Source organism: Embiotoca jacksoni, unplaced genomic scaffold (assembly GCF_022577435.1).
Source record: "Embiotoca jacksoni isolate LCO1_2020_lvr unplaced genomic scaffold, fEmbJac1.0.p SCAF_10, whole genome shotgun sequence".
Taxonomy (NCBI): Eukaryota; Metazoa; Chordata; class Actinopteri; family Embiotocidae; genus Embiotoca; species Embiotoca jacksoni.
In genome coordinates, this window is record NW_027185230.1 from 11,787,138 (window position 1) to 11,811,840 (window position 24,703).

The 24,703-nt window shown below is 45.1% G+C and overlaps 1 protein-coding gene across 3 annotated transcripts; it reads right to left on the bottom strand.

Annotated features, from left to right (window-relative positions):
* Nucleotides 1-1,859: 1,859 nt before the first annotated feature.
* Nucleotides 1,860-23,044, bottom strand: fgfr1b (fibroblast growth factor receptor 1b). Of its 3 annotated transcripts, none has more exons than XM_069166887.1 (17): nt 23,038-23,044; nt 12,873-13,033; nt 9,876-9,977; nt 9,058-9,230; nt 8,840-8,963; nt 8,032-8,222; nt 7,190-7,334; nt 6,899-7,089; nt 6,668-6,813; nt 6,451-6,572; nt 5,727-5,837; nt 5,413-5,603; nt 4,399-4,521; nt 4,244-4,314; nt 3,393-3,530; nt 3,169-3,274; nt 1,860-2,021 (listed from the first exon to the last, which is right to left on the bottom strand). In XM_069166887.1, the coding sequence occupies exons 2-17, from the start codon at nt 12,997-12,999 to the stop codon at nt 1,938-1,940; spliced, it is 2,145 nt and encodes a 714-aa protein (XP_069022988.1). In that variant the 5' UTR covers nt 13,000-13,033; nt 23,038-23,044; the 3' UTR covers nt 1,860-1,937. The 3 variants fall into 3 exon arrangements, with proteins under 3 accessions (XP_069022988.1, XP_069022997.1, XP_069022980.1); XM_069166896.1 differs by lacking the exon at nt 23,038-23,044 and adding an exon at nt 17,460-17,826 and having other exon boundaries at nt 6,713-6,813; XM_069166879.1 differs by lacking the exon at nt 23,038-23,044 and adding an exon at nt 17,460-17,825.
* Between the last annotated feature and the right edge of the window lie 1,659 nt (nt 23,045-24,703).

Sequence of the window (24,703 nt, forward strand, 5' to 3'; positions counted from 1 at the left end):
ATGCAGGTAAACAGTCTGAGAACGCGAGCCGTCTCTGCAGGAAGGGGAGGTTTTGTATTCGCGACGTCATCGACGAGCAGCAGACGGAAGGAAAACGCCTCGGATTGAAGGTCTGTATGACGTTTCCCCTCGGTGGGAGGAAAACGCTGCTTCGGGGGCTCTGCAGATGAAGTTGGGTTTTTGAGTGACGGATGATGCAGAGTATCATCCGTCACAGCATCAAATCCAGCTGGCCCTCGGCTCCTGTTGGGAGGCTGCGGGACTTTTTATGCCATCTCCAAGGTCGTCCTTCAGACACACACACACACACACACACACACGAGCCGATAATAAAGTACGTTAAAAGCGTAGTACCACAGACGGCCACCGGGGGCTGGCTCGAAACAATTGCGGCAACCAATAGCGACATCACCTGTTGGGTTTTGAGGCCTCCAGTCTGACATTTTGTTCGTCGCCAGAGGTGACCATATTTGGACGAGCTAGGGGAGGAGCTTTGGGGGCAATATGCCCCGCCCGCCTACACCAGCAACACCGACTGCACCCATAGACTATACATAAAAGTGGACGTAGCTTCTGGGTCTGACATGAGTCCCTAAAGTGTAATAACACTGAGGGCCACCAGGGGCTCCAATAGGCTCCCATTAAAAAAAAGCATCAAGTTCTCTCCTGAAGTACAAAGTCAGTAAATGTTTTCCACAAGTCATCGTGATGCCATTAGAAAAATTCCCTCCTTCTAGAAATAATTTGAGCATTCATTAAATATTAGTAGTCAAAACACAACTGTATTTGGGGGCAGGGCTGGTTTGATTGACAGGCCTTGGGGTGCAGTCAGGTTTTTGGTACAAGTAGGCGCGGCATAGTGTCAATCAGATCCCCCTCTAGCTCCTCCCAATATGGTCCAAATATGGTCACTTCTGGCTTAAAAAAAACAACAAGATGGCTAAAGGCTGAAATTCCAAACTCGAGGTTTTAGAACAGCAGCTTACAAACGGACAGGTTACATCATTGGTGGTTGCTGCTTGGCTCCGATGTATCCCGAGCTGCTGACGCTTCTATTTAATGAATAAACGGATTTTTATTTTTTTTTCCCAGTCAGTTTTACAGCATTTGTGCGTCAGCAGTTTTTTGTCTGTTGTTGTTTTGTTTTAATTTTGAGGAAACCGGCAAAACAAAATTCTAACCGACGTGTTTTTCTATCCTCGATCACCATGTGAATATTAGATCAGGTCAGAGCATGTTTTTTTTCCCCATGAAATTGCATCACATTAAACAATTGAAAAAAAAAAATCCTTTTAATACTGTTAATCGGTTTGTTTGTTTTTGTTTTTTACACGTTCATGTAGGAGCATGTTGCGTAACGGCCGGGGGGAAGAAGTACAACGTTAGACATGAACACCGCTGTCGTCTTTGGCAACATCACCTGACTGCAGAGGACCGAACCAGGAAATTAACCGAGAAAGGAATCGAACGCACAAAGAAAACCCCCCAAAAAAAGTTCCAGAGGGATTCAGGAGGCAGCAGAGGGTAAAAAACTATTATTTTGATTTTTTTTTTTTTTTTTTTTTGGGGGAGGGGGGTTCTGATCTCGTTCCCACTTGATTTCTCTCTTTCACTTCCCGTTCGGTCGTCCATATAACAAAACTATTTATTTACAATATTCACACGTTATTATTCAAGCGCAGGGAGTCCGCAGTCTCATCACAGTTCTCTTCACCCGGTGGGAAGTGACTCGCCGTGTTTCCCGTCTGGGGAGTCCAGCTCAAGTCCAGATCAGTCCAGATGTTCTTCACATCAGGCTGCAGCGGAGCGGCTCGTCTGAGCTCCCTCCGTCCGGGGCCGCCGCCGCCGCCCGCCCGCCCGCCCGCCGCCGCACAGGAAACGGGAGGAAAGGCGATGCAGGAAGGAGAGGAGGTCCCCCTCCTCCCTCCTCCCGACGATTATGCGGAGGAGCAGGACTGAACCGAGCCGGAGGGCCCGATCGAGGAGTACTGGATGAGGGGGGCGGACAGGTCCAGGTACTCCTGAGGAGGAAGAGGCAGAAACGGGCAGGCTTGCAGGTTACAGCTGGTAAAACCAAGACTATTAGAAACTGCCCAGCTGTCACTGAAATCCTGCATTTTCATCAAGTCAGCGGTTCCCACGTGAGGGACAGGAAGGGGGGGGGGAAAAATAAAATGTCCAACAGAACCAGAACCGGAAGGTGGAGAATATCTGCCTCCACCGGCTGGTTCTGGTTCTGTTGGACGCCTTTTTTTTTTCTTCTCCCTCCTCCCCCGCTCGAATCGGGACTCGTTTTAGTCATTTAAAAAAAACAACTACTAAGTCGTTTACTTTTTTTTGGAGCGGCAGAAGAAATCGTCCACTAAGGGAAACTCTTAACGGTTAACAAAAAGCTGAAGGAACCTTTTAGTTCCACAACATTTCCAAAAAAGACAAACAGCCTTAGCTTGCGCTGCTGAAAAGTTCGCGGTTTATCTCGTCAACAAAAATATTTCTTGACGAACATTTTTACGATAAAAACGTGAACCAAAAAACGAAATCATGTCTCACACATGAAGGCGAGAACTGTGACAAAATGTTATTGGAAAAAAAAACTATATAAAAAAAAAACTTAAACCCGAAACGATGTGAAAGACGGACAGTTGAACTAACAAAACTACTTCCTGTTTCTGGAACGTTCTGCTGAGGGTTTGTTGGATAAATACTATAAATCGATGTGTCGCAGCTTGATGACTCGGCAGCTGTTTGAATGCTAGTTTTTCCATTTTGTGCATAAAAAAAATAATAATAATTCATCAAAAGGTTTCACGAACAGGGCTGATTGATAAATCACAACACAAATGGTTAAAAACGTCTTACACCCTGCTGAAGAGGAAACGGTGACGCATTGATAAAAGCAAAATGTGACAACAGGAAGTTACATCATGAACAGTTATTTTCTTTTTTTTTTTTAAAGATATTACTTTTTATATTTGTTATTAAAACTTGAATATAACCAGCAGGTGATTCAGAACGAACACTTTCTAGTCGTTATTGTGAATTATTAGCACCGAACTGTCTGCAAATATCCTTTTGAAATCTATAGACAAACAGTGGAAGACGGATGGTTCGGTGCGTTCCCCTCCCCCCGGGATGAAAACAAAAAAAAAGCCTGAAGAACGCGTTTACCTCGTTAGCCGTGAGGGAAAGCGTTCGATCTAAATCTTCCACCAGCTGCTGGAAAGTGGGTCGATGCGACGGGACGGCGTGCCAGCAGTCTCTCATCGTCAGATACCTGAGAAACACGAAGCGAGAGTTCACGGAGGGGGGAGTTCCAAAGTGTCGAGTAATGAAAATTGACCGCCGGAGTTTTTTTTTTTTGGGGGAAATCGGGGTCGTTCGGATGAACTCACAGCTCCTGAGGACACGTCGACGGTTTCTCCATGCGGTGTCCCTCCTTCAGCAGCTTGAAGAGCTCCTCCACGGGGACGCCGGGGTAAGGAGAGCCGCCGAGGGTGAAGATCTCCCACAGCAGGACTCCAAACGACCACCTGCGGCACCGCAAACGACGGCATGATAAAATAAAAATAAAGGTAAATAAATGAGGAAGTAATTGCGAGGGACTGTATGTTAGAGTGGACGTAGTTTCCGGCTCTGAAAAATGAGGCTGACGCGGAAGCGTCTTAAAGCCGCGATATCACCGAGTGCCACTAGAGGTCGGCTCCAAAAAAAAAAAAAAAAGCCTCCGTAGACTCCCGTTCCCTACGTTATAATTCGGTGTAGTTCGCTAAAGTCGCTCCTTCTTAGTAGTTTTCCGGCGGTCCTTTTGAAAATACTCTTGTCATTAATTAGAAAATAAGCTACTAAATGCCGTAGTTGGTTTTTTTGTGTGTGTGTGTGTGTGTGTGTGGGAGGGGGGAGGGGTCTGTTTGATTGACAGGCCTGTGGTGCAGTCAAGGTTACGATTACCGGTGGGCGGGACGTAGTATCGTCAGGTTATCCAATCGGATAGAGTCAGATCCCCTCGCTTGCTCCTCCCCCTAACTCGCCCAAATATGGTCACTTCCTGCTCCAAACCAGAGCATTGACTTTCGCCAAAATTTGGAAGTCTTCATAACGGCCGTTGACAAACCAAACGGGTGACGTCGTCAAACTGCCGCTAAGACCCGAGCGTTTATTCCGACGCGAGACCGAGCCGTTAAACGAGGTCTCACAGGAGGACACAAGATCCCCCACATAAAACAGGAAGTACTTAAGGACTCACACGTCGCTCTGGTGGGTGTAGATCCGATCGAATAGAGCTTCCGGCGCCATCCACTTCACCGGTAAACGACCCTGCGGGAGCAATTCAACACGTCAGCGTCTCGCCGCCGGTTCTACCGATACCAGTCCGTTACCGTCGGAGCCCGTCCGTCTTACGTTGGTCGTCTTCTTGTAGTAGTCGATGTGGTGGATGTCTCGGGCCAGGCCGAAGTCGGCGATCTTCATCACGTTGTCCTCGGTGACCAGCACGTTCCGGGCGGCCAGGTCTCTGTGGATACACTGAAAAAGACGAGGGCGGGGTTTAAGTTTGTTTGTTCAATCCCTCCAGGATTTCAAAAAAAAAATTCCCCGTTTTTTTTCAGTAAAAGGTCAACTTCACCACTGCCGGAAGGACTTCAACGGTTATTACAATGAGCCACGCCCCCTGTTCCCCGATTGGTCCGCGCCTCAGAGTGTCTGAACAAACCTTAACGCGAACAGCGGTTTTGCAGACTATAATCACAGCGAACACTGAAGCTGTAAGCGGTAGGTGGGCGGAGCCAGGCTAACCGATACGGTCTTTCAATTAACAGAAACCTTCTGTTTCTATTAATTTTTCTGCTCTAATGTGCGACAAAAAACAAAAAAAGTATTGAACACCAGAAATAAACCCGACAGCTCCGAGAAATTTGAACGGCTTCATGCCGCCGAGTTCGTCAACACGACTGCCACGGAGCACCGTGCTTCTTCGACGCCGCCACGTCAAACGGGAAGAGGCTCCGCCCGGTGGCGGCAACGGGCACCACAGCAGACGCCCCTCGTTTTCTGCTTTGTCGGTAAATATAACGACAATTTATCGTTACTAGTCTTATGTTCCATATGACTTGAGTTGCCATTTTTTAAGAACCGGGAAACACAGATGAAAATCAGGCGACTGCTTTCGTTTACAGATTTCTTTCTCTTTTTTTTTTTTAAATGGGATAATCAACAACTGTCCCGGTCATGTGTATATAAAGAAATTAAAAGAAATGAAATAAGACATTGCGCTGCATTATTAAACTCTGAAACATGCAAAGCAGAAGCGCAGTTGGTAAAGTTCATCCAACACATCCCCCCCCCCCTTCTCCTCCTCCTCTTCCTCCTCCTCCTTTCACAATAAAAGAAACAGAAGTCCGTCGTCCGCCCGCTCACCTTCTTGGAGGCGAGGTACGCCATTCCCCGGGCCACCTGGTAGGCGGCAGACACCAGCTCCCTGACCTCCACGCTGCCCAGCGACGCCTGCCTCGTGCCGCTCCAGTACTCCAACCCGACGGGCCGGCGGGCTCGCAGGTACTCCCTCAGATTCCCCTGCGAGGCGTACTCCACCACCACGTACAGAGGACCTGCTCCCCCGGTCAGAGTGACCCAGAACAGAATAAAACAGAACAGAACAGACACATGCAAATGAAGAACAAGAACACCCCCGACACAGCGCTTGACTGGAAGTTCACAGCGGCGGCACTCACCGTCCTGAGTGCAGGCGCCCAGCAGGTTGATGATGTTCTTGTGTTTGCCGATCATCTTCATCATCTCCATCTCTGAGATCAGGTCGGACAGGTCCTTCTCCGTGGCGTCCGCTGCGCACACAACGACGACGACGACTCGTCAACACAAATCTAAATCACTTGCGAGACGCTCAAAACTCTTGTCTGCAGGAAATCTGTCTGTTTATTCGAGTGGAGGGGGGGGGGGGGCTTTTCTTTACACTTTGAACATTTTTGTCAACTTTTTTTTTTTTTTTTTAAACCTTCGAAGGCCTTTTGCGGTTCAGGCTCAGATTATTGAATCATTCCAGCTGGTTTGAGAGGATAGGGCTCTGCGCTGCGGCGGATCAATGAACTGTGCGACAGTTTTTTTTCTTCAGTAAACAACTACTTTGTAGACACTAGTTCAGTCTGCAGGAAATTTATCCTACTTCCTGTACAGGTTTAGACTGGTTTTAAGACTGGTTTTAGACTAGTTTTAGACTGGTTTTAAGACTGCTTATAGACTGCTTATAAGACTGCTTTTGAGGCTGGTTTTAAGATTGGACTTAGACTAGTTTTAAGACAGGTTATAGACTGGCTATAGACTGGTTTTAAGACTGGTTTTAAGGCTGGTTTTAAGACTGGTTATAGACTGGTTTTGGGACTGGCTGTTTGCCCTTAAGGTCAAATCTTTACTCATCTTGTATAAATGACAGAAAATCACCTTTGAGCATCTTCACCGCCACCTTGGTGAGGCGTGTCGGTTTGTTCCTGTCGATCCCGACGGCCTCGGCCAGAACCACCTGACCGAAGCAGCCTTCGCCCAGAGGCTTCCCCAGAGTCAACCTGAGGGAATAAAAAAAATTTAAAAAAAAGAGGGTGAGAAAACCAGACGCTCAAAGAAGAAACGACATCGCGTCAGCGGCGAGAAGCCGTCGTACCGCTCACGAGAAAGCTCCCACACGGGGTCGTAGGGAAGTTCGTACTCAGACACTCCGGCCAGGATGGTGGTGGCTGCACTGGAGAGACGAGACGGACGCATCAAACACATCCCGGACTGCAGGGAGGACGAGGACTCCACCGACACCTGCTGAGAGAAGAGACGTGAGCGTCTCGGTTCTGGAGGACGAGCGGGGACAACCGACCCGACCGTCTCGCCCGGCCCGCCTCACCTGTCTCCTCAGAGGGACGCTCTTGGCCAACTTCTGGACGGCCAGCTGGCTGCCGAAGTCGCTCTTCTTCGGCGCGCAGCAGAACCGGTAGATGACCGCCGTGGCAGTGAGGATGACGATGATGAAGAAGCCGAGGCAGTAGATGAAGATCTCCAGGTCGGTCTGAGAGGGCGGCGGGGCGGGGGGCAGGTCTGGGGGGACAGAAAGCAGAGCGCAGGCGGGCGTTACAATTTTTTTCCCGTCCGCGTCAGCGGAAGCGGCGCCGCCGGGGGGGGGTGGGGGGGGGCGTACCGTCGATCACCGTGAGCCACGCCGAGTGGTGCGACACCCCGATGGAGTTCCCCGCCAGGCAGGTGTACTCTCCGGCGTCATCCACCGACACGTTCTTCAGAGTCAGAACCTCCATTTCTTTATCCGTCGTGTTCAAACCTGCCGTCTGAGACAAAGACGAAACGTCACCGGGTTAAAAGTTTCGAGAAAATCTCAAATATTTTTGCAGGGTTTTCGAGCAGAGAGTTTCGAAACATTCGAAAAATATTTCCGACACTGGAAAACGGAGCGGAAATATTTCCGATTCTGAATTTTTTTCGCGGCCAAAATAGACGAAGAAACGGTGAATCTGAGGAGATAATTACTGAATAGCGGTGGAATGATCAGACTTTATTTTACTGGACGTTAAATCTAAAAAAAATGCATCTGTGGAAATAAGTCAAATCTGAAGGTTTGAATTCAGTAGAAACTGCTGGTTTTTACAGACTTACAGCACAGCAAGAAGTGAAAAAAAGTGAATATTAGTCAATGATTCGTCATTCGATTATCTGGAGATCTTAATTTTAGCACAGAAAAAAAAAAAAAAAGGAAGCTCGGAGAACAAGAGAATAAATCATTAATTTAAACGGAAATGACTCGGCCTGAAGCCAGGTTTGATTTAATAACAGATCTTTCATCTTTACATCTTCACATTCAACCATTCACACGTCAAAGGGGATTTTTTTTTTGTTTTGTTTGTTTTGTTTTTGTCGACTAAAACCAACGGCACTGAAAAGGACTAAACTTTGAACTTTGACTCAAAACCAACCAACCAACCCCCCCCCCCTCCTCCTCCCCCCTTCCCCCGCCGGTCGCCTACGTACTTTGAGGACGAGGACGTAGGGGTGTCCGTCCGGTCCCTCTCTGCTGCCGTTGACCGTGATGTGTTTGAGCCACTGGAGGTGAGGCTGCGGGTCGCTGAACACCCGGCACACGAACTCCACGCAGCTGCCGACGACGGCCGTCTGATTGGCCGGCAGCCCGGCCTGCAGGATAGGCCTGTGGGGAGAACGCTCTGCGACGGCGGGAGAGGGGAAAGGAGGAACCGCGTGAACGACTTTCGGGAAAACCGCGCGACAAAGAAGGGAAAGGGAGAGGGAAAAAAAACAACAACAAAAAAAAAAAACCGCTAAAATATATTCTGTGATAGATAAACAGCAGTCAGGCTCTAATAAAAAACAAATGAAAACCACTTGATGGAGTCCAGGCTTGTGACCGCGACCGTTTCTCAAGAGGAAACAGGATTTGCAGATGGAATAAACGACCGAAGATGGATTCTGTTAAATTAACGACTTTTTAACAGCACAAAGAATTTATTTTAATACCTGTCGAAGTGTGAAAATGTGATAAAAAAAGTAAAAAAAAAAAAAAAAACAGTACAGGCTACATCACATTTCCAGCTGTATGTAACTCATGAGCGTCATTAAAATTCATGCAACTTCAGCTCAGACAAACAGCAGAACCTGGATGGATGGAATAACCCATTAAAAACTAATCATTATTTTAACCGTTGCAGCTGGTTGGTTCATCCATTTTTGGAGTAATTTTTAAAACAGAATTTAATTTTTTTTGTCAATTTAAAACACATCTTGGACTGTTGATAGCCACCCCACCCCTCCCACACTTCCTTACCGACTACATCCAGCAGGTAGGTGTGTTCGAGGCTGCCGTACTCGTTCTCCACCACGCAGGTGTAGTTGCCTTTATCGGACGGAACCACCGACTCCATGATGAGCGTCCACAAGTGGTCTCTGATCTGAAACCGATAAAGACGGGAGATGAGTTGAAGCTCGATTAAAGAAAACAGCTGATCCGACTTGATGTTTTTTTTTGTTTTTTTTTAAACCCACCTTGAAGCCTCCGATTCGTTGGTCCTTCCTGAACTCCTTCCCGTTCTTGTACCAGCGCAGCGAGGGAAGCGGGTTCCCCATCGCTTGGCAACGAAACTTCACCGTCCTGCTGGCGGGAACGGCGTGGAGCTGCTTCTCCATCTTGTCGGGCGTCAACCACTGCGGCGCCCGCGCTGCCGGAAGGAGGACGACGCCAGGTCAGCGATTACAAAAACACGATTACACGCAAAAAGGCAGAGAGAGAGAGAGAGAGAGAGAGAGAGAGAGAGACAGAGAGAGAGAGAAAGAGGGAGATAGAGAGAAAGAGAGAGAGAGAAAGAGGGAGAGAGAAAGAGAAAGAGAAAGAGAAAGAGGGAGAGAGAAAGAGGGAGAGAGAAAGAGAAAGAGAGAAAGAGAGAGAGAGAGAGAGAGGGAGAGAGAGAGAAAGAGAGAGAGAAAGAAGGAGAGAGAGTTAGAGAGAAAGAGAGATAGAGAGAAGGAGAGAGAGAGACAGAGAGAGAGAGAAAGAGGGAGATAGAGAGAAAGAGAGAGAGAGAGAGAAAGAGGGAGAGAGAAAGAGAAAGAGAGAAAGAGAGAGAGAGGGAGAGAGAGAGAAAGAGAGAGAGAGAGAGAAAGAGAGAGAGAGAAAGAAGGAGAGTTAGAGAGAAAGAGGGATAGAGAGAAAGAGAGAGAGAAAGAGAGAGAGAGATAGAGAAAGAAAGAGATAGAGAGAGAGAGAGAAAGAGATAGAGAGATAGAGAAAGAGAGAGATAGAGAGAAAGATAGAGAGAGAGATAGAGAGAGAGAGAGAGAGCGACAGCGGCGGGCCTGAAACTCACGCTGCAGCTTCTCGTTGCTCGTCGACAGCTCGTTGGACAGTTTGTTCTCCTCCGACGACGACTCGTCGTCCTCTTCGTCTTCGGAGGATTGCTGCGCGTCGCCTACAAAAGAAGGTCAAACGCGGCGTGAACAACAGACGGCGGGAGCGGTTTGCGGATCGACCTTTGACCCCTGAGGAACGAGCCGCCCCGCACTCGCGACAACCGCGAGCCCGACCCGGGACCTATCTCCGTTCACGTCGATTTTTTTTTTTTTTTTTAGCAACGACTAAACTCAGGCTCAACTCATGTCGTCTCATCCCGACTTTAATTTGCGCTCAGATTAAACCCACAAAACTGGATTTGGACACAAACTAACACAGGGAGTCATTCACCTCGTACAAATCTCTTTATTTCATCATAAAAACGACAGAATTTCCACTTGTGGGATTAATAAAGCGTCTAAGTATCTATCCATCTATCTATTGCTCACATCTGATGGTAAAGGAGTATAAAACATAAGCGCTGGGAAAAAAAAATTTGGCACGAAATCCGCATCCAATGATTCAGTTTCCAAACTAAAATCAACAAAAACTGAATCCGTGAACTTCCTTCGCGGCTCGTTCAAACGTTTCGTCGTCACCGTTTTTCTGTCGAGTCGGCGGTAAACGTCTAACGAAACAGACACAGACGCAACCCACTGGGAATCTGTGAAGTGCTGTGCGGCGGCTCTGAAAAGTACAGATTATGGTAAATGTGCAGCTACTGTTAAACACATCAAACGGCTTCTAAAAAAAAAAGGAGCAGTTAAGACGGGGCTGGGTCGAGGGATCGCCTTTTTTTCTTTCTTTCTTGTTTTTGTTTTTTTTACAAGAAGAATATTCTCCCCGTCTCGCCGGGCCCGTCGTCGAAAGGGGAAGGGAACAGATTTCAGAAACGGAGCCGAGCGAGGTGGGAAATTGAAAGCAGGCTTTGTTTATGAAAGCGGGGCTGCGAGCAGGGAGGCTGAATTTGATGGTGGTTTTTTTTTTTTTTTTTGGGGGGGGGTGGCTCCAGAGAAAAACAAGAATTTTACAGGCTCAAAAACAACAGTATCAAATAGGCCGTCGCTCAGCTGGAGTCCAGATGGTTGGAAAGACAAAACACGAGGAAGTTACGTCGCGAACGTCGCCTCGAAAAGTTGTTTTTGTTGTTGTTTTTTTGTTGCTTTGCTTGTGTTTTTTTGGTTTTTTTTGTGCGGAGCTGATTCCCCACAGAGAGTCTGAGCGGCCAGACTTTGAGTGCATCTGTTCCTGGGTTACTGTGTCTGGACAGGATACACAGACCATAACCAGCACCCCGAGAGCCAAGCCTCGGTTACACCACGATAAAAAAAAAAAATCACTGTTAACTCGTTTCAGATGCCCTCGAAAACACCCCCCCCCCCCCCCCCCCAAAAAAAAAAAAAAAAAAAAAAAAAACAGCCCCAAAAAAACCCAGAGAAAAAGTCACTTTCCTATTAAAGAAATTCACTCATTGGAAAGTTTTATGAGCTTTTATATAAAAGCGGAGACTCAAAACGACTGCAGCTGGGACCCGACATGAAAGAGCCCGCAACACAAAAAGGAGAGGAGGGAAGGCCTGCAAACACCAGCGAGAGAGAAAAAGAAAAAAAAGAAAAGAAAAGAAAAAAAAAGGCTGACGCACCAGATATACCAGGAACTGAACTTCACATCAGCCTGCAGAAGGAACACGGAGGACGATAACAAATAATCTGCAACTGTTTTCACAAAAGGTTCGGTTTTCAAGCAAAAACGGTGGAAAATGGAAAATCGTTTCAGCTGCTTTTCTGTGAAATGTTATTTTAAACGGAATATTTGGAGGTTTTTGAAGTTCCACCGCCTCCCCCCCTCCAAAAAAAACATCTGGAAAAATGTACATTAATTAATTGAAAAATATGTTTTGAATATCCGAAATGTGTTGGGACAAAATGCAAACCTTCGCATCACAAAAAGCTTACTTCAGTCGTAACTTATATAATTAACGGTGTGTCAACAGGATGTAGCAAGTTCAATTTTAAACTGATGACTTCTATGTTTTTCCTTCATTATGGAAACATCTGGATGTCAATGAATTCAGTTAACCTTAATAATTTACATTTATCATGCAAAATTGCGGCAAAAAAAAAAACAACAACCAAATATTTGGAGATTTCAACATCGAAAAAAATTAATTTTTCGGCTTTTATTTGTCAAATATTACAGTAAATTTCATTCTTGAGAGTTTTAGTACTAAAAAAAACAAAAAAAACCTGAAGATGAGCGTTTCATCAGCTCAAAAACACGTTTTATGTTCAATTAAATTTTTTTTGTTATGGTTGAACATTCAAATTTGGACAAAGTGCAATTCTCAAATTCCAAGAGCAGTTTTTTTTTTCTTCTCAATCATAACTTACATAATTAACAGTGATGCTGTAGATTCAGGTTTAAGCCGGCGATTAGCCTATTAGTTTTTCCTCCATTATAGAATACGCATTCATTAATACGCCGATGACACCCCGCTTTAAATCTCTACAAAGTCCAACACCTCATCTGCAGGCTTTGACCATGTGGACTTTTTTTCTTTTTTTTTACTCATAAAAGCTTACACATCTAAATTTTGTTGGAAAAAAAAAAGTGCAATTTGAAATCAGCAGTTATTTCATCGATCAACAGAGCACTAAAAAGCGATTTTTAGTTGCAAGTCAGTTTTAGAACTGAACCTGTTAGCCAATGAAGTAACCAGTCAACTGAAAGAAAATTGAACAGCCTTCAGTTTTGGAGTCAATTAAATGCAAGTAAAAGTGGTTTTTCAATCCAGTTTCAGATGATAATATGCGGCTGTCATTTAATCTTACACATAGGTGATTTTTAAATTTTTTTTATTATTATAACCTAAAGAAAACAATCCCCAAAACTACATTCAGACACGTTCCCGAAACGGTCAAACTCTGCTGAAAGGTGGCGTCCGGACGCTCAATACATCTGCGAAGTATCTTACCCGTGTCTGCGTCCTCCGTGGCCGGTCTGGACCGAGCCTGGGGGAGCTGAACCAGCAGCAGCAGCAGCAGGATGCAGGGCAGCAGCAGCAGGAAGCGGCGGGGGGAACGCATCGCGTCCTCATACATCAACTCACTGCGACGGCCAGACGAGGCGAACACGCTGCGGAGGGAGCACAGACAGACAAGTTAGATGGAGACTCGGGAGAAGACGGGACTCTCGCAATTCCTGTTTCCAAATGAGATTTAACACCAAAGAAAAAAAAAAAATAATAATAATAAAATAATAAATAAATAAATAAATAATCCAAAATCGTATGCTAATTTTTACATTCCGTAATTTCATCATCAACATGTAAATTTAGAGAAATAAAAGTATATGTTCAACTCCGTGTCAATAAACGACAAGACAAAAGCCCCAGACCTCGGCAAACTAAAAGAGTTCTGTTCGTTTTCAAGGTAAAAGAGGCCAGCCTCTTTAAAAAAAAAAATTCTCCCATTCAAAAGTCCCACTGAAAAAGGAAGAATTTAAGTTCACGAATAATTCGGTTCACCCGCAGCAAAACAATGTTTTTTTGGTTGTTTTTTTTTGGCACGTCAGAGTCGAGGAATTTTAAGCATTTCTGCAAAGTTCAAACTCGAGAGTTCAATTCAATTCCTTGTTTCAGAGGAAATTGAAGCACTTCTGCAAAGTTCAAACTCAAGAGTTTAATTCCTTGTAAAAAAAAAAAAAAACTAAAAAAAAACTCCCATAGAAAAACTATGGAATAAATCTCACGAATAATTCAGTCCACCCACAGCAAAACAATCAATAAATATTTGTTTTGCCACGTCAGAGTCAGAGGAAATTGCAGCACTTCTGCAAAGTTCAAACTCAAGAGTTTAATTCCTTTTCAAAGTTGCCTTGTCAGACAAAAAAAACAAAAACTCCCGTTCAAAAGTCCCACAGAAAAATGAAGGATTAAAGCTCACGAATAATTTGGTTCACCCACAGCCAAAAAAACAAGTCATTTTAAAATTTTTTTTGGTACGTCGGAGTCTCTTTAATTGTGATCAAGTCGGTGAACAAGTCCCGTGTCCTGGTTGTTGAACGGGTGGCAGTTGTTGTTTTTTTTCCACCGTCATAATTCCTCGTGTGCATTAATCGTCTCACGGCCTCCATCTCGACTGTTTGTTTCGTCAGCCCAAAAAAAAAACAACAACAAAAAACACACCGGGAGACTGCAGCTCACGCTCCTGCAGCTGTTTCTCCAGAGGAGACATACTGCATGCTGATGAGGACACATAAACCTTTGACACCTCTGACCCCCCCCCCCCCCCCCCCTTCGCAGCTCACCTGCGACCACTAACTATTTGGCAGACCCGACTCTGTGGCGGTAAATCACCGTCGGACACGAGCGCTGCTGAAAAAACAAACGCATTCACCATTTGTCTGGGCGAAGGCGTGACGACGCTATGCGTGCTCGCCTCGCATTGGAGTTAAAGAGAGACACAGATCACTTCTGTTTGTCGCCTCCCCCCCCCCCCCCGTAGGAGGGTCACCTTCTTTATTACACTGTCTGTTGGTCCCGGTTGACATTTTATAGAGAAAGGAGAGAATCTTTGCCAGCGTCTCTCTCGACTTGTCGCCTCCGACATTCCTACGAGAAAACAAACATTTATGAAGGACGGTAAAACTCGTCATCTAAACGAGCCTCATAAATCCAGATTGCACCGCCGTCATATATATATTTGCTTCTTTCTTAGCTGTATATGTGTCTATTTATGTTTTATATGTCTATTTATGTCCGTCTGGTTTGGATTTTTGCGCACCGAAGAGAGCAAGTTACAACCGGAGTCGAATTCCTCGTCCGTGTTAAAACGTACCCGGCCAATAAAGCCGATTCTGATCCCGATTGGTTCTGAACGCCTCAGAGTCTTCTGCGCGACAGACCCGAGCGTCCGTCCTTCAGCTCGCAGGAAGCTGCACGCGCGTCCGACGACGTAATTGATACGCTTAAAAACGCGCGTGGACGGACGCCAGCGGACGCTTTCGTCGATTGGAGGAGGAGGAGGGGGACGGGGGACGGGGGACGGGTCGGTCGGACGCGTCGGGCTGCGACGACCTTCAGGCCGCCGACTCCTTAGTTTCCCCACAATTGGCCACGCCGCGCCGCGCAACCGACTGCCGGCAGACGCCCTCTCCCGCCGGCGCGGAGCTGCTACCCGCGGCCGCCCGTAGGTGTGGACCGATCGGTAACCGGCGGCGACGTCACCCGTCGGTTCGTGAACGGGGACGTCACGAACCGGCTGGGACTTTAAGAGCCAGAAGTGAACCACGTCTGAGCTGGAGAGGGGCGAGCGGCGGATCCGACCCGATCCGATCGGAAAACCCGACGGCTTTGTGCCCCGCCCGCTCGTAGCAGAAACCTGACTGCGCCGCCGGCCTGTCGATCAAACGGATTGATTGAGGCCAAATTTCCCTCCGACGACGGGATTGTTTTCGGACGGACCGCCAGAACACGAATAAGAAGCGGAGCGACACCGAGATAACTCGTGGAGAAAATGTACGGGCCTCGAATTTCACGAGAGGAGTTGAACGGGAGTCGACGGAGGCCTTTTGGAGCCGACCTCTAGTGGCACTCGGCGGTACCCGCGAGCGCTTCGGCGTCGGCCTCCTCTTTTCCCCGACCCAGAAGCCATAAACACTTTTACGCGCGGTCTGCGGTCCGAACGAAGGAGGGAACGGGAGGACGGAGTCGTCTTCCTCCCGTCCGTCCGTCCCGTCACATGCGAGCCTCACGCCTTCGACAGAAAAACAACAACAAAACAACCTCCTCCAGCCTCCAGCTGTCCAAAGCTCCCGTGCCAGAAGGCCTCACCTCCCCACCAGATTCTGCAGCTCCGGATTAACTTCTCATACTCGCACACCAACAACACCCCGATGCCACCCGAGGGCACGAGGCGACGCCGAACGGGAACGAAAGAAAAAAAAAATAAAAAAAAAAACTGCTGATGCGGAGGCTGCGTGAACCTCTCTCGGGCCGACACGGGGGGGGGGGGGCACGAAGTTTCGGAGAGTAAACTCGAATTTTTTTTGGACGCTTTTGAAGCTGCAGGGTTTTTTTGGGGTTTTTTTTTTTTTTTTTTTTCTTCTCGGGATGTTGGTGGGGGAAAAAATGAGTCAGACTCCTCGTGCACACTCGACATATTTCAGCTCGGCCGTGAGAGATGAGTGCGAAATCATTGCGACAGTCTCAGAGAGGCGGTGTGATACTGCACAGAAAAACAACATCTAACACCTCCCCTCCCCACACCACCTCCCCCCCCCCCCCCACACACACACACAGTCTGCAGGAAAGTCACAACGCTTCGTCATACGAACAACATGCGACATCCAACACAACCTCAAAGCTAATTTGCAAATATTTCGATCTTCCTGAATAAAAATCTCAAACATTTCCTGCCGCGAGCTTCTCAAAAGTGAAGATGTGATACTTGACGGAATCATTTTGGTGGTTTTCAGCTGCAAAGAAACAAACCCGCAGACGTCACGCCGAGGTGTGGAGTATTATTTTTCAAGCAATAAACAAATCAATCGATCCGACTGGTTAAGAAAATAATCATCGTCAGACCAGCCGGCGACGGAAACAATCACTGCAGCTCCAAAAGGTTCATGTAATGTGAACGTACTCCGTCACGCTGCAACGATGGTATTTTTGAGAGCGTGTCGATGTCGGCGAGGTAAATACTCCTTCTACCTCATACTTTTACTCGCGTGACATTTAAAACGCAGGACTTTTACTGTGCGTGTGTGTGTGTGCGATGGAGTATTTCTACTGGTGTTTGTACTTTTAAGTAAAGAATTTGAATAATAATCTAATAATGTGAGTACTTTTGCTTTGGATGCTTCAAATGCATTTTGTTGATAATACTTCGTAAGTACTTTTACTTCAATCCTGTCGTTTTTTTTTTGCAGTGTAAAGTTCATCAAAGTGAAGCTGTTTTTTTTTTTGTTTGTTTTTTTTAATGCAGTGTTCACATAACTATAATATTAGTGTTTTATCAAATACAAACTCAAGTACATTTTGAAAGAATTACTGCAGTATGAGTAACATTTTCAATTCAGGAATTTTAACTGTAATGTGTACAGTGAAAAACGTGCAAAAGTCACATTTATAAACGCATAATAATAATAATAGTGCAAAAATAATCTGATGTATAAAAGGAGGTTTAAAACGTTTCTCTATTTGTTTACATCTTTTACTCGTCTTTTGTTTAGAAAAAAAACATCAAAGAAGCTTTAGTTTTTTCTGCACCGAGTACTTTTACTTTTCAGGACTTTTAAGCGGATACCACTACCACTAGAAATTGCGTGTACTTGTACTAAATACTTGGTTTTGCAGTACTTTACAGTGCACGCAACGCAGTATTTTCACTCTTTCTAGGATCTAAACAGTAAAATACGGAGAAGCTCAGACAGACTCTGCAGCCTTTCAGAGTTCGGCTGGTACTGAAGAAAATTGCGTTTTAAAAAGGAGTAAAACTTGAGGTAAAAGAAATAAAAAATTGAGGTTTGAGGGGGGGGGGGGGGGGGGGAGCTGCCGTACCTGCACCGTCGATCCGCGGTTAGCTCGATGCTCTGTCCCCCGGGGGAATCAAAGGTTAGCTAGTCCGCCTGGAGCCGCAGGGACTTCCAAACCACCCGGCTTGAAGACTTTTCAAGGGCTCCGGTGAAACTCATTAAACAGAAAAAAAAATTAAAATAAATTAAAAAAAAAAAAAAAACTCCACAGCAGCCGGAACCTGAGTCTTTTTTTTTTTTTTTTTCCTCCGGTTAAATCTTTCGCTTTGTGCCTGGAACCATCTGAACGAGCGGGTCTAGCTAACGATAGAATCCTCGGCGGAGTGACTCAGGTGGTTCTTCGGCCCCCGGACACGAACGTGGGAAAAGCTCCGTTCATTGACGGTGTTGTCCCGATATACTCTCACCGGGGAAAGAAACGCCTCTTGTGGGAGTTTCCTCCACTCAGACCACACCCCTCGTCACCTCCGTTAACGCGGAGCCGCGCTTGTCGATTCACTGCCTCCGCGTTCCCTCCAGATCCGTCCGGCCGGCAGGGACCTCCCCTCCGGGGACGGTGGCCACGCGCAGCGGGGGGGGGGAGGGGGCCGGGGTTACCGGTGTTGTGGGGACATACGTGTGTTTACGCAGCCACATTACGGGAACGATAAAGTAAGGTTGGATTAAGGTAAGGGCAGAGTTATTAGTGTTATTGTTGTAAAAATGTTTTATCACATTTTGGAAATGAACTATCAATACTTTTCAGAATTATTGATACCTATTGATCTGGGGGCTTTTGAGCTCTGGCCAGTTTCCTGAATGGTAATCAAAGCCTCGGTTTAAGGTCAGGTTCAGGCATGGTCAATTGACCACCTGGGGGGCCCCAGGGCAAACACCTGTTGTTGGGCCCCTATTGGCCCCCCACCGGTGGTATAATTTCCCTAGACATAAAGAAACAGACCAGTACATACAGCTAAAGTTGTAATTGTTAAGTCGTCTTTTTTTTCCCTTTTTTTTTTTAAAGGCAATATGATGAAAGTTCTTCAATGACGAAAAACAACAAACATTTTCCAAAGACACAAAAAAACAAAGAGAATTCTCACACCAAAAAATGACGAAAAAAATGACACCAAATGAAAAACAAATTCCAAACCCAAAAACTAAGAAAATTCTCCAACACCTCCATTGACAAAAGTTTTTCATCAAAGCAAAACAATTTCTTTTCAGATACTTAGTCAGCTATATTGATCATCAAAGTAATTGTTGATTGGAGCCTTGGATTGGATTGGATTGGATTGGAGTTCAGGTTACAATCACAGAGATAGAAGTACAAATGTGTGTGTGTGTGTGTGTGTGTGTGTGTGTGTGTGTGTGTGTGTGTGTGTGTGTGTGTGTGTTTGAGACCCCCACCCCTCTTTTTCTTAAACCAGCAGCAAGGGAAAGGATTTTCTCTCCTTTAAATTCCTGCTGTGCATCACGATTGATTTGTTTTCATTTGGTCGCTTTTGTCACAGAACGTTAACTGTGACTTCCAGGTAGCTTCACTGGAGCTCGTTTTGGGTCCTAATATTTCATCAACGCTCAAATTATTTTCAGAAGGAACCACCAGAACATTAATCAGAAGGAGGGAATTTAGCTAAAGACACCATTATGACTTGTGGGAAACATTTACTGACTTTGCATTTCAGGAGCAAATCTGATGCTTTTTTTTTAATGGGAGAGTATTGGAGCCAGCCCCTAGTGGCCCTCAGCGGTATTACACTTGAAGGCATTTTTGCATTGGCTTCACTTTTCAGAAACTACATCCATTTTCATATGCAGTCTACGGGTTCAACAATGCGCCACATTTTGTCAGCATTGCTCAGACAGGGATCAACATACTGTAGTTTTATATTTACGTATGTAAGTTGTGTTGATGTTTTCTTTGTTAATTACATCATTTTAAGTGTTTTATTTCAATCAAATAGTTTTAGGATTATATTTGAATGCAGATGTAATGTTAGCTAACCCTTTTGGTTAAAAACAACAACATTGTGAACGGCATCATCAATAGTAGACTCAAGTTGTTGTTGTTGTTGCCGTCGAAGAAAAACACAGAATCAGTTTCTTTTCTGTGGGACATTTACATTCTTACTTGCAGAAGATTTTTGGGAGATTATGTTAAAGTTTCATGCAAACTATGAAGTGAAAACTTTGTGTGGGAACAATTACGACTGTTGAAGGGTCAGATTTGGATCCCTGTGTTAAAATCGTTAATCGTGAAGCGACACAAATCAAAGTCCGAGCTGCAAACTCGGCCAGCGTGAGATAATGAGAGGAAGTTTCTTGTCTGAACGTGTCTGTATCACTTTCCTGTGATCATAATCAGTTGTTTGGACTCGGTTACATCACCAACCCGACACGCACGCTGTCGCGTTTCCGTCACTTCAGAGAATAATACAGTGACTTACATTCATTTACTGGAGATTTAACCCAAACCAAGTCTTCACCCTGAGATTTAATGATTCAGCTCATTTGGAGGGTGGGGGGGACTACTTTCTGTCCCCACAACGTGAGTAACACAAGCACATACGCACACACACACACACACACACACACACACACACCCACACACACACACACACACACACACACACACTGAACGTCCCACGGATGGATTCCATTGTGAATTCATTGGCATAATGTGTGTTTGAGAGTGTCAGGCTGGGAACAATGCATCGGAGTGTTTCTCTCCGGGTGTTTGTGATGCAGAGCGGAGCACAGAGAGAGTATTGTGGGGTCCATCCCATCGAACAAAGACCAGGCGAAGGCTGCAGTCTGACGATCGAGGGTACGGGGGCGAGATGGAAGATCCAACGTCACTAATGTTTGGGACTGGGGACCCATATTATAACTAATATTAACAACTTTAGTAATATAGCACCTTTCAAAACAAAGTTACAAAGGATTTTTACCATAGGAAAAAAAAATGAACATTTGAAATCAAATAATACCAGAAAATGTAAGTAGATAAAATGAATAATGGTTACAGGTCAGAAACATGAGAAGGGATTCTCTGGCGACACTGAAAACACTTCATATTTCAAATCATTCTGGTGAGACAATGCGACACACTGCGAGGTCTTTATTCCTCCACAACGGTGATAGTCGGCAGCGTTGTGTTCGTGGGCTGTACGTGCGTTTCTATTCTCATCAACACGATATCTCAAGAACGCCATGATGGAATTTCTTAACGTTTGGTGCAAACATTCACTTGGTTCCAAGAACGAAGACTAATTTGATGTTGGTCATCAAAGGTTAAAGGTCACTGTAATCCCGTCAATCCCATCCTCGTGAATGCGATAGCTCAGGAAAAACCTCGAGGGAATTTTTAAATAAATTTGCACAAACTTTCGCTTGGTCCCAAGGAGGTACTGATTAGAATTTTGGGGTCAGAGATAAAGGTCACTGCGACCTAGTTTCATGGTCATAAGCGCTAGTTGAAATTGTCAGCTGATTCACAAAAACAAAAACCACAGTGAACTCTATTAAAAGTAAAAAAAGCTTTTTCTGCTGATGTTGGAATGATGCCACCGATGAAAATATTCTTCTGTTTATTATAGCAACCGAACAGAACAGTTCGGAAACACGTGGATCGCATTAGAGTCGGATGAAGGGGTGCGATTTATAGCAAAATCAACATTTTCATAGGATTAAATACAACCTCTAATGCCCAGGGTCATTATTCATTTATCAGCATGCGGTCAAAGGATAAAAATGGCTCAAGGATGTGGGTTGGATTCCTGTTAAATTGTGGTTTATGAAGTGCTGCTGTGGTCAGTTGGCTCGCTGTCTTTTTATTACGTGATATTTCTGCACCTGTTAACAGGATGAACAGAGATACAGGAGGGGACTTTGTCCTTTAAACAGCATAACTTTAACTTATTATTGCTGGTTAATAAAGAGCCAAAACCCAAGAAAAAAACATGGCTCTGTGTTTTTGTCTGAATCTCTGTTCACACAGATCCAAATGAATGTTTTACCATCAGTATTGACACACAACAGCATTTATTAACCATCCGATTATCTCGTCTACACACAAACCCCGTTTCCAAAAAAGTCGGGATGCTGCGTGAATTTTGAATAAAAACACAATGCAATGATTTGTAAATCATTTAAAAACCCATATTTAATTTGAAATAGACAAAAGACAACATATCAAATGTTGAAATGGAGAATTATTATTGTTTTATGAAAAATATAAAAGCATGTTTACCACTGCTCGTCTTTTAACAACACTCTGTACACGCCTGGAAACTGAGGAGACCAGTTGCTGGAGTTTTGAAAGTGAAATGTTGTCCCATTCTTGTCTGATGTTGTCTTTGGTCTATTTTCACTTCTATATGGGTTTACATGATTTGCAAATCATCACACATTGTTTGTATTTACATTTCACACAGCGCCCCATACGATGTTTTTGGAAATGGGGTTGTAAATCATATTCAGATTATTTTCTAAACACGATTAGCTGAAATTACCTGTTAAAAGTTCTCCTGGAAAACAACAACAAATTTAATGACTGCCAAAGATAAAAAAAAAAATTAAAACTTAATACAAAATAAATCAGATTATGTTTGTGTTTCCCTGACTGAAGCTGCGGGTAGTTTCGTGGATAACATCACCGAGGCCGTTCTGCCAAACTCACTGAGTCAGCGGTCGGTCCTGCAGCCTTCTCACAGCTCAGCCTTACATCCACTCGTTATTCTGGACTTTCAGCAGATGTTCCTGTGAGCCGAAGCCGAAGCCGCAGCAGCCCCGGCCCCAGCCCTGCGCTAACTACTGACCCTGCTAAACCACACAGTCAGACCAGTCTGGACCCACCCAGACCGGGAGCCAGCGCCAAAACCCCAGACTCTGGACAGACCAGAGCAGAGCAGGGCAGAGCAGAGCAGAGCAGAGCAGAGCCAGGACGTGCCAGGCCAATAAAAAAAAAAATGTAAAAAAAAAAGAAGCACATTCTTGGTCACCAAACTCGGCCTCAAGGCTTTTTCTTAACCCCTGCAGCGCAAAGCAGCAAACACAGGTGTTTTCCTCGTCAAGTCAAACAAGAAAACAAAGATTATTTATGAAGCACGTCTCAAAACAGGAACTACCGACTGATTTACAGGAAGAAAAAAAAATGGAAGAGGGACATAGAAGAGTCAAGGCAGGAGAAAGTGCTTTACATGAGAAGAGACATAAAAGAAACTCAAGGTTATAAACCTGATGATAAACATATGCTAACAGAATGAGACAGCTGCAGCTACTCTGCAGTGTAACATCAATAAACAGTTCCTAATTTAATCTAAGGGATGTCTTAGGTCCTGATTTAAAAAGAAAAGTTCTGAGTTTTTGAATCGGTTTGTGGTCCCTAGGTTTCAAAAGACGCAGGAATGGACAGGTAACTTCAACAAACTGACAAAGAGGGAAGATGAAGCACACACAGACTAAATACAGCAAGGAGGGAAGGACAACGAGGGACAGGTGAAATTAATCAAGGCGGGGTCAACAATCATACAAAGGACAGGAAGTAGAACAAGACAAGACACAAGAGGTGAGTCATTTAAAAAAGGAAGAGGAACAGGAAGCACAAAACCCAGACTGACCTGAAGACTACGAAGTAGAAAAGAAGTCCGAACCATAACAGAACCTCAGAAGGTCCCAGTAGAACTCGGTGTTGACAGTCTGACCCCGGGGGACGAATTCACGGTGACACAACCCCGCCAGCGTCAAAGAAAACCCACGTAGTTGCTCCTGACCTGACGCGCCTGAGTCTGAACTTATTGTTCGGACTTTGGAGAACAATCATGTAGCTCTTCAAGACCAAACATCGTGTTTCTACAGTTGCCCAGAAGGGACAAACCAAGCACTGGCTCTAGAGAGGGACTTTGGTGGGTTTTTTTGTAGGAGGTTTAATCTGCGACATCACCACTAGATGACCCCCTAAATCCATCACGCTGCGCCTTTAATATTGTTTGCCAGGTTTTGAAAATAAAAGCTGGTAGCGGGGAGTTATGTGGAGGCCTTAGAGTGGATTGTACTTTCAAAATAAAAGTCCCAAATGGTATTGAACACCCTGATTGCTTCCAGAAGTTCAGCACAGACTGAGTTTGTACTTTCAGCAGCATGTTGAAGCCTCTGAGCTGCTGTCGCTCTAATGACAGAGTCCTCCGCAGAGAGTGATAACACGCTAATGCTGCACGTGTGCGAGCGATGGCGTGTGTATAAATGCAGAGATCATCCTCCCCGTCAGCCTGATGACGCCCTGTGTGGTCTCTGCCTGCTTGTAATTCAGCTCCCAATGTGTGTGTGCGTGGACGCATGTGTGTGTGTGTGTGTGTGTGTGTGCGGTTCATTTGAGGAGAGTGCGCGCACGCACACACACACACACACACACACACACACACACACACACACACACACACACACACACACACACACCATTCCATTGTTGTGGAGCTGGTCGGAGGTTTCGTGGTTGCAACAGAAAACACAGACTCCACCTAAATGTTTCCATCCTGAACGCATCCTCATCAGATTGATGAAGTCGAAGTACACAAGTATCATCAGATCCATGCAGTAGAGGTACACAGGTATCAACGGCTCCATGCTGTCGAAGCACAGAAGTATTCTCAGCTCCATGCTGTAAAAGTACTCAAGTATCATCAGTTTTACGCAGTAGAAGTACTCTAGTATTCTTGGCCTTATGCAGTAAAAGTACTCAAGTATTGTTATCTTCATGCAGTACAAGTACTCAAGCATCATCAGCTTTACACAGTAAAAGTACATAAATATTCATAGCCCCATGCATTAAAAGTACACAAGTATTACCAGCTTTATGGAGTAAAAGAACTAAAGTATTCTCAGTTCTATGCAGTAAAACTATACAAGGCTTCTTAGCTCCATGCAGTAAAAGTACACAAGTAATATCAGTTCTATGCAGTAAAAGTACACAAGTTTTGTTAGTACTGCCTGTATTACATAAAAGTAACATGCGGTTTTTTTTTTTATTTGTTTTTTTTTTATGTAAACCTCTAACAAGTACCACAGTTTAAATACTGCAGTGAAGTACCTCAGATTTGGAACGAAATATGTGCATCAGTTATTTTCTCTCGCTGCCGCCATCAGCTAAGGAGCTGATCAGTCTTTTTCCTGCACAGACAGGTGTTTTACTGCAGTGAGCAGAAAATGTGGTGTGAAACTCAGTGACCATCTTATAGAGATCTTCAAAAGTGTGTGTGTATGTGTGTATGTGTGTGTGTGTGTGCCAGG